A 16,143-nucleotide genomic window follows, 5' to 3' on the forward strand; every position below is an offset into this window, starting at 1 on the left:
ATGACCCTGAAGGTAAGCGAGTCATGAACTAAAGTAAAACAGTATGTTGGATGTGCCATGCAATGCTCAATTACATGGGTGGGAACTAGTGTGTTAGCGCAGTTAGCTCGTTAACGTGTTGGCCGTCTAGCCCCATGCACGGGGCGATCGGCGGTAGCTCGTTAATGGAGATTTGCCGTGTTGTGGCGTTAAGGTCATTTCAACGAGATCAACCTGAAAGCACTAGTGGGAACACAACGAATATGACTGCACATTTACGCCGACATCATCCTAGTGCAAAGACAAAAACAACAAGCATGCTACTAACTTTAGCCGAGTCATTTAGACAGCTGTTAGCACATGATTCTCCTTATGCTGCTGAGAATATAGCCCAGAAGAAGCGGATAGTATAGCTTTTATTTTGGAAAGAGCCATTTCTCTGTAATAAACTCTCTTTTCCAAAGATGAGTGATTCCTCAATCAGATACAGGGCTCGCAATATCGCTAGCCCGACGTCCTGGGGCTAGCGATTTTTTCAGTCGGGCTACCAAAATCTATCTCTTCCCTGCCCGTCGGGCTATTGTAGGAAGGAAAAATATATGTCAATGCTTTTGCATTCTTTCAGAAATGTAGCTGGGTAATTATGTCATTGGCATCGGTGAGCCACTGTCAATATGTGACATATTGAAGTCGCGTTTGAATTTGCGCTTGTTTTTTTGCTTTCACTTTGCAATCATGCGAACTGTGTATAGAGAGCGACAGCACTGATCTGTGAGTGATGATAATTTGTGCACCAATTCCTCTGACATCGTCTTATTAATCGTTAGCTTACTATGCAAACATGACAAGTGAAATCTCCCGCAGCTTAAACATGTGAGAGGTTGATCGCGCAGAGAATCGCTGAGCTTATGTGAGTGCGCGTGTAAAAGCAGCACGATATATATTTTAGTTCTGCTGAGCCAAATAAGACAGGTCAGGGTGAAGAAGTGACAGCCAAAGAAAAGCTTACCACAAAACGGAGAAGTTATGACAAATGAGACTATAAGGCAAAAAGAAAGTGCAGCTTTATGGTTTCATGGACAAAAGAATTTCTGTGGCTGCGATATGACGAGCTAAATAACCAGGGCTGCACATAAGTGGTCCGCAGGTGCGCATTCGCTGTCAAAATAAAAAACACGCACAAGGGTTAGGGTTAAATTTAAAAACTGTACTTTTGAGTTAAAATATATATTTATAATTTTAATAAATGACAAATTAAAAAGGCATGAACATTTTTTTTGTATCGAAAAAATATCGAACCGTGACACCAAAGTATCGAACCGAACCGTGAATTTTGTGTATCGTTGCACCCCTAATATATATGTATGTGTGTATATATATATATATATATATATATATATATATATATATATATAAATATAAATATATATAAATATAAATAAATATATATATATATATATATATATATATATATATATATATATATATATATTTATTAGGGGTGCAACGATACACAAAATTCACGGTTCGGTTCGGTTCGATACTTTGGTGTCACGGTTCGATATTTTTTCGATACAAAAAAATGTTCATGCCTTTTTAATTTGTCATTTATTAAAATTATAAATATATATTTTAACTCAAAAGTACAGTTTTTAAATTTAACCCTAACCCTTGTGCGTGTTTTTTATTTTGACAGCGAATGCGCACCTGCGGACCACTTATGTGCAGCCCTGGTTATTTAGCTCATCATATTGCAGCCACAGAAATTCTTTTGTCCATGAAACCATAAAGCTGCACTTTCTTTTTGCCTTATAGTCTGATTTGTCATAACTTCTCCGTTTTGTGGTAAGCTTTTCTTTGGCTGTCACTTCTTCACCCTGACCTGTCTTATTTGGCTCAGCAGAACTAAAATATATATCGTGCTGCTTTTACACACGCACTCACATAAGCTCAGCGATTCTCTGCGCGATCAACCTCTCACATGTTTAAGCTGCGGGAGATTTCACTTGTCATGTTTGCATATAAGCTAACGATTAATAAGACGACGTCAGAGGAATTGGTGCACAAATTATCATCACTCACAGATCAGTGCTGTCGCTCTCTATACACAGTTCGCATGATTGCAAAGTGAAAGCAAAAAAACAAGCGCAAATTCAAACGCGACTTCAATATGTCACATATTGACAGTGGCTCACTGATGCCAATGACATAATTACCCAGCTACATTTCTGAAAGAATGCAAAAGCATTGACATATATTTTTCCTACAATAGCCCGACGGGCAGGGCAGAGAGATTTTTGTAGCCCGACTGGAAAGATCGCTAGCTCCGGGACGTCGGGCTAGCGATTTTGCAAGCCCTGTATCTGATTGAGGAATCACTCATCTTTGGAAAAGAGAGTTTATTACAGAGAAATGTCTCTTTCCAAAATAAAAGCTATACTATCCGCTTCTTCTGGGCTATATTCTCAGCAGCATAAGGAGAATCATGTGCTAACAGCTGTCTAAATGACTCGGCTAAAGTTAGTAGCATGCTTGTTGTTTTTGTCTTTGCACTAGGATGATGTCGGCGTAAATGTGCAGTTATATTCGTTGTGTTCCCACTAGTGCTTTCAGGTTAATCTCATTGAAATGACCTTAACGCCACAACACGGCAAATCTCCGTTAACGAGCTACCGCCGATCGCCCCGTGCATGGGGCTAGACGGCCAACACGTTAACGAGCTAACTGCGCTAACACACTAGTTCACACCAATGTAATTAAGCATTGCATGGCACATCCAACATACTGTTTTACTTTAGTCCATGACTCGCTTACCTTCAGGGTCATACGTCACATGAAAACCAAAATAATTCCAAACGCCAGATCTGAATGAGGGTGGGGGAGGTCCATCTTGCAAGGAGAGCTTAACTTCTGTCTCGCTAGCTTGTCCTGCGCTCTTCCTCCTGACTATGCTGTCTGTGTTGAGCGCTCAGTGGATCTGCGCTCGACAGTGCAGCCTAGGCGGAGTAGTCGAACGCAGATTCACTGAGCGCTCAACACAGACAGCATCGTCAGAAGGAAAGTTGATAAAATAAATTACAAATGTTGTATTGTTCGATACATATGCGTACCGAACCGAAAGCACTGTATCGAACGGTTCAATATCGATACGAATATCGTTGCACCCCTAATATATACATATACACATATATACACATATATATACATATACACATACACATATATATATATATACGTATACATACATATATATATATACGTATACATACATATATATATACGTATACATACATATATATATATATACATATATATATATATATATATATATATATATATATATATATATATATATATATATATATATATATATATATATATATATATATATATATACATATATATACATATATATATATATATATACATATATATATATATACATATATATATAACCATATTCAAAAGTTTGGTACCCATTTTTTTTACCAGCAGAATCCAGAATTCTTCTTAGCCTCGTGTTTATTTATGTTTTGGTTGTTTGTGTTTTGAACACCCTTGTTAGTGGTAGGGTCCATGCTGATGACACTGGGAAGGCACAAGAATATGGACTAAGAGCCAGTCTGGACCTCCAGGATGGTGGCAACATGGCAACCTTCAAACATTTCAGTTCTTCATCCTTCAGAAACTGCAGGAAGCACAAGGCCACTGAAGGACTCGTGCCCTCAGGCCATCCTGATGAAGCTCGTTTCTGATTGTTTGGTCAGAGATATCCACTCTCTGGTTTGGGCAGTGCTTATCCTGTTCCTTCTTACACAAAGGAGCAGATACCAGTCCCGCTGACAGCTTAAAGAGCTTCTATGGCCGTGTTCAGCTCTGCTAGAGTACTGAAACCTCCTCTATGCTGTTGAGACCGTACTGAGAGACACAGCAAACCCACACACGCTCTGCACTTCTATGTAACATTTACAGTCTGATGGATGCACTGGGAGTAACTTGGGTTCAGCATCTTACTAACGTTACAATGTTAGCCACATGCAGACGGGAGCAGCCGGGGTTCAAAGCACCAACCACCACCATCTTTGCAAACCACTCTCGGTTATCCTTCACTTCATTAGGGTAAATAGTCCTGACTGTCTCACCTTCTTTTTAGAGTCTATGATGGTGTTTTTGTGGTTTCCATTCACAGCTTTTTGCTTCTTCATGTTCTCCAGGGTGGTTTTGCGGTTCGGGAACAGACCCATTCGCTTTGTGCATCCCACATTGTAACTACAAGGATAGCAAACAAGGCAAGTTCAAAATCTGTGCATCATTCACAAATCTGAACTAGATGTTTACGTCTGGTGTGTTGTGAATTAAATTATTCCTTTGTCATTCTCAGTAGAAGTGTTCTTTGTATTCAGTTCCATTTTATTTCTATAGTGCCAGTTCACAACAGTAGCCACCTCAAGGTGCTTTATATTCTAAGGTAAAGACCCTAAAATATTTTAAAATAGCTGGAACTATAGCACACAGCAAGTCACTGCACACGGGAGAGAAACATGTGACACTGAGGTCACAGGCAAAGTCTGGACCAAACACTCAAGTAGCTTCCTCAGTCATATTCTCCTAAATGTCGACTAATGATGTATCAGCTCGAAGACAATATTAAGGCAGTGAACCACAGTGAACTGTGAAAATGAAGACAATGATCTTACCGTTTAGCGCAGACCGTAGAACAGAACCTCTTAGATCTTTTGAAGATGTAGGCAAAATCCACCCTGCCGCATAATTCACAGGTCAGCATGGGCTCCTGCTGGCCCTTTACCTCTGAGGGAACAGTCAACACAATCTTTGTGATCATCACGCTGAAACTGTTGAACATCCAGTAAAAAGAACTGCATCCAGCAGCACCAACACCAAAGCTGTTAACCAAAACAAGGGGCTAACACAACTCTAGAGTTCTACACAACTCCCTTTATGCCCAGTATTCCTGACTGCTTTCTTACACAAAATAAATGCTGAATGAAATTTAATGGCACTTTTTTAGTCTCACTGAGCAGCCAAAACACGTTTATATGTGCAGCTGAGGTCACTTTGCTACTTTCAAAACCCTTCGACCAATCCCTGTGGTAGTGACAGATCAGACTGGACTAACAAACTGTTCCAACTTAGGGAGCTTTTGATGATACCGTCCTTCCATGAAAATGCATATGGCATCATTCTGTAAAACGTTCCTGTTCAGAGCCCATTCAAAAGTGATGCAAAACAAGCGTCCCTGCTTGCTCTTATGCTTTTAAGCATCTTCAACATGATGCTGTCCTACACCTTCTACCTCTACATGCACCCTCAGAAAAGAAATGCTGGAAATCTCCTCAATCTTGCATATAACTGAGCAAGGATGAAGGTGTGGGTGGTACTGACTACAGCTTACTGTGTATTCTGAAGCTCTGTAGTCAATCAAATCTTTGTCACAAACCCAGCTGGGGAAGAAGTGTTGGACGGGTCAAATATGCTGAGGCACAGTAATGATTTTCATTTATACATTTATTACAAAGGGCCATCCAAAAGCCTACTGACAGTTGGAAAACAGTGGGACACAAATTGATGTTGGTACAATCTACAGTCAGGGAAAAAAATATTTGAACACCAGCTGATTTTGTAAGTTTGCCCACTAAATAAAGAAATCTACCTCTAGTCTACAATTTGAGTTGATTTGAACAGTGAGAGACAGAACAATAACTATAAAAATCCAGAGAAATGCATTTCTAAAAAGTTATAAATTAATTTTATAGCTTGTCTTAGTAAAGTGTCGGGCCACCAAGAGCCACAAAAACAGCTTCATAGTCCTGGGCACTGATTTTGAAAGTCTACAAGGAATCTGAGGAATAAAGACAACCACTCAGTACAGCTTTGGACTGATTTACAGGGACAAGCGTGCCCAAACCAAACCCATATTCTGAGAAAGAGAAACGTTTAAATTTGACAAACCCTTTGTTGACAGGCTGTCCATCTTTGAATCTGGTGTATATCTTCTTAGATTCTCTATTGAGAAAGATGGACGTTCCACCTGCAGACACAAAAACATATCAGTGCACTCATGCTTATTAAATACTGTTGGATGAAATCATTCATAAGCATGTACATGAATGAAACTTTCTTAATAGTATGACCTATAATCACTCTTGTCCTAGTGGGAAATAAAAGGCCTTGTGTCTCTCTTAAATCTTACAGCGATCAGCCGGTGGGTTATGGAGGCAGAACTGACGTCATCCTAGAACTATTTAGGAATAATTCTATAATTAGCAAAAACAAAAGCTTTTTAAGAAGACTGTGGTTAAAAACATGACTTAAAAGCCTGTTATACATAGTCTTTTAATAAAGATAAACAGCATATTAATGCTGAGGCTTCTTCCAACGGTCTTGTTAGGAAACGGTTTAACAAACATGCCGTTGGTTTGAATTATAGAATTACAGAAATCTGCTTAGACAGAGCAACAGAAGAAGGAAGTAATCTAAATAAATAAAAGCACTTATTAAAGTTGCTGTGAGAGTAAGATTTTATTTGTGTTGGCAAAAAATAAATAAAACAAAACAAAAATATTTTTCTCCTTTTCAGCCTATCCCAGCTTCCATGTGGCAAAACACAGGGTACCGCCTACACAGGTCATGTTGCAGGTTAACACAGAGAGACAGACATTAGTTTGCACTTACATTCATACCTATGGGCAATTTAGAATCATCACTTTAACCTAATCCCACCAACTACATGTCTCTGGATTGTGGGAGGAAGAACGAGTACCAGAGTACCTGCAGGGAACCCCACGCAGACAAGGGGAGAACATGTAAACTCCCCACAGAAAGGCCCCAGATAGCTGATTCGAACCCAGGACCTTCATGGTTTTTCTGTGTCGCTCACATTGCTTATACTAATTAACAATTTAGATGGTAAGAAACCAAACAAAAAACAGTGAAAATTTCAGGCTTTTTATCTTTAGTGTTTTTTGAGTCGTTTTTTATGGTTGGGAAAAATATCAAGCCTCTGAGGAGGAGTTAAAGTGACTGAATCAAACCCAGAATTTTAACTGGTATTTTTGCATTGTGTTATACACCAGGAGGCGTTGTGCAAATAGGTGTTTAAAATGAACCATGCTGTTGATGTTGTAACAAAGGCACTGATTTACATGCAGTTTGTTGTACTTTTGGAGGAGCATGAAACTGAACATGGTGATACAGGCTACCACTGAGCAGTCAGGTGGCTCAGCCCAGGCAAAGTGCTCAAAGAGCACAAATTTCATTTTCCCCTCAGTCACTGAACCTTACTTCACTTGCTCAGCCCAAACAGACTTTGTATAAAGTTAAGGCCTTGAACTTTTGCACACACATGCACAGTGTGCTCATGTTTGGTTTTTGAAATGCTGATAAAATTTTAGCATTTTTACTGTGCCTACATCACATTAAATTACCTCACTGTAATGTGTGCACACACACACACACACACACACACACACACACACACACACACACACACACACACACACACACACACACACACACACACACAGCATTCTCCAAAACAGTAATAAGGCAGAAACTTAAGACACTGGGCAGGGGCGTGCACAATCCTCATCTTGTTAATGTGACATTACTCATTCAGACCAATGAATGTAGAAAACACCTGGAGCCATCTCTACTGCCCCCTGGTGTCTAGCTGCAGCACAGGCCATAAAGCAGATGGGACTGTGGTAAAACTAAACAAAAACACATTTTCTCAGATAAGTTTTACCCAAAGATGGTTTCAGCTGTTATTGGTCGTTCTCATTACGTGTTTGAGGGCTACCCTCTCCCATAAGTTTGATTCTAACTTCTAACTTGATGCTGTTACACCGAGGTCCAAAAGTCATCGCGCTGCCCAGTCACCAACATTACTGTTACATTACAGGCTGAACTGTTCTCCTTTTCCTCTGCAGAGCTGTTAAATAAATATCTGTAAACAGCTGCATGTTTCTGTCTCCACATATTTTAGGGATAAACTTCACATTTGACAGTTTGTGATGATTATTTTGTCTATAGAGTAACAGATGCTGACCTAGGATTCCTCACCCTGCCCAGTGACAACAGATAAATATTCTTATATGTCCACTCTTAATGGTAACTACCCACATTACATTGGACTAAACTTCAAAAAGTCAAAGAGATTAAACATCCATGTAACTGGAGTCATTATATAGGAGCATAAACAGTGTTTAGGAAAGCTGCTGATCTCAGACCTGCACAGTTTCTGCTTTAAACACTGAATATATTCAACTGCATAAAGAGAACATGAGATTTTCTTTGACAGCATTAAATAAAACCTGATGAAAGTCAAAGGTCTTCACTTATTCACTTTAATAAGGAATTCTTTCACATTGTGTTTTGCTAATAGAGTCTTATTTGCCATAAAGTCATTCAAAGCCATTCATTCCAGAGTAACCAGAGGGGATAATACACAGTCCAAAACTTTAAGACCACTTGAAAAATGGCAAAAATCATATTTTGCTTCAACATGGAACACTAAACCTTTTTTGAGCATTAAATTTATTGAAAACAACGCTTAAACTGAAACAGGCTGTTCTAGCAGGCTGATCCCTGCGATAAGCTTCAGTCCTCCTGATGTTTCTGAAATGATGTCTCTCAGTGAGTCAACAGAACATCTGGCACAGGACAGCTGTGGTGACAGAAAGGAAACAAGCTTTTCCAAACCTCTGGACACCCAGCTTGGTCTCCCTCACTATCTGTTCATAATAATGTGGACTCTGTTATTACATGAAAAGGACAAATTAAACTTCTATCAAACCTTCTGCTGCATTTTTAGATCTAACATTTTATTTAATGTTTCCATGTCAGCAGAGTGCTCTGTGAGTGGATCTAAGACTGTTTAAATCTGCAATTCTATATCATCCTCAGTCTTATGTTAAAATCTCAAAGAATGACTTTTAATGTCCAGATAATTCTAAAAGCAACTCTGCTGACATCACCTCTGTTTAAAATAAGACAACACAAACTAAGGAGTAATAAATCCTTCAAAAATGTGTGTAGCACTGCTAACTAGCCAGTAACACACTGCATACGCTAACAGCTAATCTAGCAAACAAATCACCACCAGGAGCTACAGAGTGATGTCAGGTGTTGTGTACAACTATAAGACGTTAAGATGTGAGTCTTTTGAATCATAGTGACGTGATTGTATTTACCTTAATTTAACAAGCTGTCAGTAACGGTAAACCCATCAGCAGATACCCTCAAACTGGAGCAGCTGGGCTACCTTAAAAGAGCAGAGGGGCATGTTCGTGGTCACGTCCAGTCGGTGTGGGCGGGAGTTCGACGCAGTGATTGCACCTCAAGTCAGTACTGCGCAGACACTGGCTCCAAAAGTGCAACGTAACAGCTCCCACAGACGGGAAAGTCTGGTTTCACATTTGCACAATGGGAGGACGTGGAGCCACACGCTCCAGCTTTCTACAGTGAGTTTGTAAAACCATCAGCACAGATCGTCAGAACCAGAGTAGCCACGTTATGTGAAAAGACTGTCACTGGACCATCCTTTATGAAATAGGGGGAGACGCCATCCCATAATTCATGACGACAGACTATCAGACCATTCATGAAAACAACTGCCATAATAAACAAAGTGGAGCAGATCATGTAGTTTTGCATTTAATGCCATAACCTCCTGATAGGGATGCACCGATACCGATACTGGTATCGGGTATCGGGGCCGATACTGTAAAATGTGTGTGTACTCATACTCGTAAAAGTTAACCGATACATTGAACCGATACTAACTCATTTCATTAATCAGAGGGTGGCTTGTCATTTTTGTTGTAGTTTTTTGGATTGGCCACTAGGGGGACATCCCGCGCTAAACAGGCACAGGGTTAGACGAGTCAGACTGGCAGCTCAAAATAAAAAAAAGAGAAACTGGAGGCTAGGGGTGCAACGATATTCGTATCGATATTGAACCGTTCGATACAGTGCTTTCGGTTCGGTATGCATATGTATCGAACAATACAACATTTGTAATTTATTTTATCAACTTTCCTTCTGACAATGCGGTCTGTGTTGAGCGCTCAGTGAATCTGCGTTCGACTACTCCGCCTAGGCTGCACTGTCGAGCGCAGATCCACTGAGCGCTCCACACAGACAGCATCGTCAGAAGGAAGAGCGCAGGGCAAGCTAGCAAGACAGAAGTTAAGCTCTCCTTGCAACATGGCAAATTGAACCTCCCCCACCCTCATTCAGATCTGGCGTTTGGAATTATTTTGGTTTTCATGTGACGTATGACCCTGAAGGTAAGCGCGTCATGGACTAAAGTAAAACAGTATGTTGGATGTGCCACGCAATGCTCAATTACATGGGTGGGAACTAGTGTGTTAGCGCAGTTAGCTCGTTAATGTGTTGGCCGTCTAGCCCCACGCACGGCGCGATCAGGGGTAGCTCGTTAACGGAGATTTGCCGTGTTGTGGCGTTAAGGTCATTTCAACGAGATTAACGCTGAAAGCACTAGTGGGAACACAACGAATATGACTGCACATTTACGCCGACATCATCCTAGTGCAAAGACAAGTGGAAGCAGACAAAAACAACAAGCACGCATGCTACAAACTTTACCCGAGTCATTTAGACAGCCGTTAGCACATGATTCTCCTTATGGGGACCTGATATGTTTAATATGCTGCTGAGAATATAGCCCAGAAGAAGCGGATAGTATAGCTTTTATTTTGGAAAGAGACATTTCTCTGTAATAAACTCTCTTTTCCAAAGATGAGTGATTCCTCAATCAGATACAGGGCTTGCAAAATCGCTAGCCCGACGTCCCGGAGCTAGCGATTTTTCCAGTCGGGCTACCAAAATCTATCTCTGCCCTGCCCGTCGGGCTATTGTAGGAAGGAAAAATATATGTCAATGCTTTTGCATTCTTTCAGAAATGTAGCTGGGTAATTATGTCATTGGCATCGGTGAGCCACTGTCAATATGTGACATATTGAAATCGCGTTTGAATTTGCGCTTGTTTTTTTGCTTTCACTTTGCAAACACGCGAACTGTGTATAGAGAGCGACAGCACTGATCTGTGAGTGATGATAATTTGTGCACCAATTCCTCTGACATCATCTTATTAATCGTTAGCTTACTACGCAAACATGACAAGTGAAATCTCCCGCAGCTTAAACTTGTGAGAGGTTGATCACACAGAGGATCGCTGAGCTTATGTGAGTGAGTGTGTAAAAGCAGCAGGATATATATTTTAGTTCTGCTGAGCCAAATAAGACAGGTCAGGGTGAAGAAGTGACAGCCAAAGAAAAGCTTACCACAAAACGGAGAAGTTATGACAAATGAGACTATAAGGCAAAAAGAAAGTGCAGCTTTATGGTTTCATGGACAAAAGAATTTCTGTGGCTGCAATATGACGAGCTAAATAACCAGGGCTGCACATAAGTGGTCCGCAGGTGCGCATTCACTGTCAAAATAAAAAACACGCACAAGGGTTAGGGTTAAATTTAAAAACTGTACTTTTGAGTTAAAATATATATTTATAATTTTAATAAATGACAAATTAAAAAGGCATGAACATTTTTTTTGTATCGAAAAAATATCGAACCGTGACACCAAAGTATCGAACCGAACTGAACCGTGAATTTTGTGTATCGTTGCACCCCTACTGGAGGCTGCTGTAGCTAGGATAAACAAAATGTCAGCAGTGTGGACCGGAACAGCCAACTTTAACTCAGGTTTTGGAAAAGCGATGAAAAATTTCAAGAGAAAATCCACGGGCAGCTAAAATAACAGAGGCTCTGACTCATTTTATCGCTCTGGATGACCACGGGCAGATGGGGAGTTCGTTCATCAATGCCAAATACTTTCGTTATTTTGTTTGTTTGTTTACAATATGGACACTCTGCAACAATTTAAAAGTTTATTTTATTCTCAAACCTAATTTGTATTTATTTTATTCCAAACAGAAGTGTTTATTTATTATTCCGAAAGCTCGAGACAGTGCCAATAGTTCAGTGATATTTTGTTAAATTACAATGTGGAGACTCTGCAATAATTTAACAGAAGTGCTTATTTTTCACTTGAAATTTTTTTGTGGTCATTTTTATTAAGATATTATTTATTATTGGCAGAGAATAAAATAAAACCTGTCTTCCAATTCATTGAATGTGTGTGTGTGTGTGTGTGTGTGTGTGTGTGTGTGTGTGTGTGTGTGTGTGTGTGTGTGTGTGTGTGTGTGTGTGTGTGTGTGGTAGAAGTATCGGTTTTTGTACTCTGTATCGGCAAGTACTAGGGCTGCTCAATTAATCGAATTTTAATCACGATTACGATCTGGGCTTTCAACGATCATTAAAAATGACTGAGCCGATTATTAGCCCCTCCCTCATTTATCCGCGACACCTTAAAGGCCGGTCCGTGAAAATATTGTCGGGCATAAACCGGTCCGTGACGCAAAAAAGGTTGGAGACCGCTGATTAAGAGGACCCGAGGGAAGCTCGGAAAGCTAAGCAGAAGTTATTTGGAGAGGAGAGTGACTGCCGTTGGTTGAAAAGAGAGGTAAAAAAAAAACTTCAGTGGTGTTGCACACTATTTTATATTATTTTTTAAAGTCATTATTCAATACATTGTTATTGTTAACCCTTTAAAGCCGGTCAGAGCAGCACGCTCCGTTTTGTGTAACTATTTTTAAATCCCTGTAGAACCGGAACCGCATAAGCTAGCGCAATAATTTTTTTGCATATGAAACCAGAGGAGTTGTACTTACATCTTATGCCATCAGCTTGTCCTCGGTCACGGTTTCCTTCCACATAAAGCTTTGCAAATATTGCATAAAAAGCGCTTGCAGGAACAAAAACATAATATTCCAGAAACACGCTTTGCCGATCCGATCAGCTGTTCGTAACACTTCCCACATTGAAAAAGACGTCAGCGCGAACTATCGCATGTCCGCCATTTCCTGGCCGAAACCGGAAGTGGCGTAATTTTTGCGGAAATGTAGTTTTTTACTTGTAGGCCTTAAAAGCCTATACTGGTCATGTTTGACTTTTCTGAATAGTTTCTGGGATGCTTAGAACTGGAAATAGTTTATTTTGATGCACCTGCTGTTTTCTTTGCAAATTTGCATCATAGGATTGTTTTTTCGTTTTTCCTGCAGTATATAAAAATTGCTGTATCTCCAAAATAAAACTATGAAGACACTCAAAATAAATTTCCTGTTGTTGTAAACTATTTTTGCAACTTTTTTGTATTTAAAGTTTTGAGGGATAAACCTCTTAAACTTCTCCAAGTAGAAATATATGTAAAAAAAACAAAAACGATTTTCAATTTTTTTTTGTTTATTGCACTTTTTTGCAATTAATGTAGTTACTGTGGACTTAATGCATACATATCATTAAAATATGGGCTATAACAGTTGTATTGATGTATAGCAACTTGAAATGCTCCCACAAATGGCACTACAACATGTAAAAAAATAATATAAGCTCTGGCGGACTTGGTTCTATAGTAGGTCTTAAAGGGTTAAATAAATATCGTCAAATAATCGAGATCTCAATTTCAGTGAAAATAATCGTGATTATCATTTTTGCCATAATCGAGCAGCCCTAGCAAGTACTCAGATCCAAGTATCGGTATCGTATCGGTTTGCAAAAATTGGTATCGTTGCATCCCTACCTCCTGATCATTCTTAAGTTTTTAACCACAGCTGAACTGTGAACACCACAACTCTGGAATATAAACTGCTTCTTGTTGAGTTGTTTCTGCATGAAGAGCGCAGAACGCTACACAAGCTCAAGATTATGGACTATGTTAAATTATAAAAATGTGTTTAAGGTCATCAGTGGTCATTAGTAACTGCAGTCTTTGGGATCATCATGAATTAATTTTTTCTTCAGGGCAGCTGGGATAAGTGATGGATGAAGAATTTTACTGCATTATACATTATTGGACAGATTTACTAAGTGAGGCCAATTATTATAATGTCATAATGCACTATAATCTATATAGAAACATAAAGTCAGTTCTGCCAAGAAAATTTCAAGTAGTGGCTCAAAAATCCCAAAGAGGGAGGATGAGGAGCACTCAGGCCTGCAAACAAAAAATAATTCGGTGTAAGGTGAAGTTTCACGCAAGTGTTTCTCCTTGAAAATGGTGAAAAGAGACGAGGATGAAAGAAAATCAATATTGTTTTTCTATAAGAAGTCTTTTGATAGAAAGAGCCAAACACTGTGCAAAGGGTTCTGAGGATTAGGACTCAGACTGTTAGAAACCTGAAGTCTGAGAGGAACAGCTGACAAACACAACACAAAACATTATATTCTGTCAGATATATCAAATCTAATCTTCTGTTGTCACTTTCAGGCTGTGTATTCATGCACTCAACAAACATTTGCATTAACAGAAACATACATAGCTCCGGTACTCACAGGGAAAGGCTCTGCACCCTCTTGGATAACGAAGCCTTCTATGAGATGGGTGAGGATGTGAGACTTGACTATGGCCTGGGCAGGTTTACTCTCTCCATTGTTTTGGGTGCTGTTAGTGTTCCCATTCCCAGAGGTCATGACTGGAGCACAGGGCACCCCTCACCTGTCAACAGGAGCAACATGACAAACTCAACAAGTGCTCGCCATGTGGACGAAGTCTCACATTATTTGGAAGAGACAATTAAATGTTACTCAGTGTCTCTGGCAAAGCTCACCGCCTTGATATAACACTGATTATGAAAAGTGTTAATTTTAATCTTTCAGCAACACTTTTGGATCCTGAATCCCTTACAGCAGCTGTTTTTTCAGTCATGTAAACTTTGGTTCTTTTGCCAACTTCTTGCACTAATCTGAGTTTTAACTCATGCTGATATAAAGACAGGATCCACTGTGTCCCGGTCCGATTCGAGCGTATATATGTGCCTTAACTGAATCTGAATTTCCAGATTTAAGAATGGCGTGAGTCACTCTTACAAAGGGGGACCTCAGTTAGGCTAACGTGGGGTTGTACGTGCGCGGTTGCTGTGGAAACCCACGATTTAATAAGCACCAAAAAAAATGAAAGAAAGAACCGTGGAATCACGCTGCCATATATATGCATGTGATCTGGATAACGTTAACACTATAGGTTGTGTGACTTTGAACGGTGAGAACGCAGAGTGTTAGTTTTCCAAACTCGCTAACGAAAACAAAACAAGGAGTTTGGCTCAAATTTAAACAGCACACATTACATTTAAGCGAAAGACCCGTGTGAACCAAATATACCTGTAAATACATATATATATATATATATATATATATATATATACATATATATATATATACATATATATATATATATATGCAGTGTTGCGTAAACTTACAGCTAGCTTTGAATCAAATCAGTTTAGCCAGGCGGACACTTGGACCTGCTGGTTGCGTAATGGATAAAAGTAGCGCATTCAAACGCACCTTTTCTTCTCCTTAAAAAAAGACATTAAAGATGAGTTTACTTACTTTTACGGTTCGAGACCGCCTCTGGATCGGAGGGATACCAGCCGTCCCAGTCCGTAACAATAGTAGAGGGAAGAAAAGCTCTTTGTTCAACGGCTCCAAACAACGCTTCCATATACTGATTACACTCCCTCCGTGAAAACGACAAGGAGTCCGACCCGGGAATCTTTACCGGGCAGCGGGCCCACCGCGTTACACGAGGACGCGGAAAGTTAGCGACCCTACCATAACCGCACTATGTTTCACCATTCTCCTTCTTTCTGCACACAATACTATACACTTGGAGTGTGTGTTCATTTCTCAAGCCAAATAAAGTTACATAAAGCACTTCCGGCAAGCGCTTTCAAAATTAAAAGCCACAACCAAGAGGAAAAAGAGCTGTGCAAATATGTGCGCTTCGATTCCTGAATCTAAACTCAAATTTCCATATATCTCTTCGGAAAACATGAACTTCTTTCTTTACATCTAATCGAAAGAAATGTTTTCGAGTGAGATGAGAAATATATATATATATATATTTTAAATGTATAAAATGCAGTGAAACCACTGCAAAACACAAAAGTCTGGGTAGTGAACTTATTGGACCAATGAAAGTTTCAGTCAGTTTAGTCCGTTTTGTTTATATCGCCCCACAGCAACAGCCATCCGTCCCACTGGTTGGCTGAGGAAAAGACAG

General features: G+C 39.7%; 1 protein-coding gene across 2 annotated transcripts in view; it reads right to left on the minus strand.

The window, feature by feature from the left end:
• phc2a (polyhomeotic homolog 2a) overlaps positions 1-15,772 on the minus strand; it is a 25,564-nt gene extending 9,792 nt beyond the window's left edge. Inside the window, exons 1-5 of one of the 2 annotated variants that reach the window (XM_080899531.1) lie at positions 15,471-15,772; positions 14,415-14,577; positions 5,950-6,028; positions 4,677-4,788; positions 4,122-4,248 (exon numbers count right to left, since the gene is read on the minus strand). In XM_080899531.1, coding sequence (XP_080755657.1) covers positions 4,122-4,248; positions 4,677-4,788; positions 5,950-6,028; positions 14,415-14,552 — 456 coding nt within the window. In that variant the 5' untranslated portion in view covers positions 14,553-14,577; positions 15,471-15,772. Of the gene's footprint in view, positions 1-4,121; positions 4,249-4,676; positions 4,789-5,949; positions 6,029-9,191; positions 9,263-14,414; positions 14,578-15,470 lie in introns of those variants that run through there. The other variant, XM_080899532.1, reaches the window with a different exon arrangement.
• Between the last annotated feature and the right edge of the window lie 371 nt (positions 15,773-16,143).

Source organism: Rhamphochromis sp. 'chilingali' (assembly GCF_963969265.1).
Source record: "Rhamphochromis sp. 'chilingali' genome assembly, chromosome: 12".
Classification (NCBI taxonomy): domain Eukaryota; kingdom Metazoa; phylum Chordata; class Actinopteri; order Cichliformes; family Cichlidae; genus Rhamphochromis; species Rhamphochromis sp. 'chilingali'.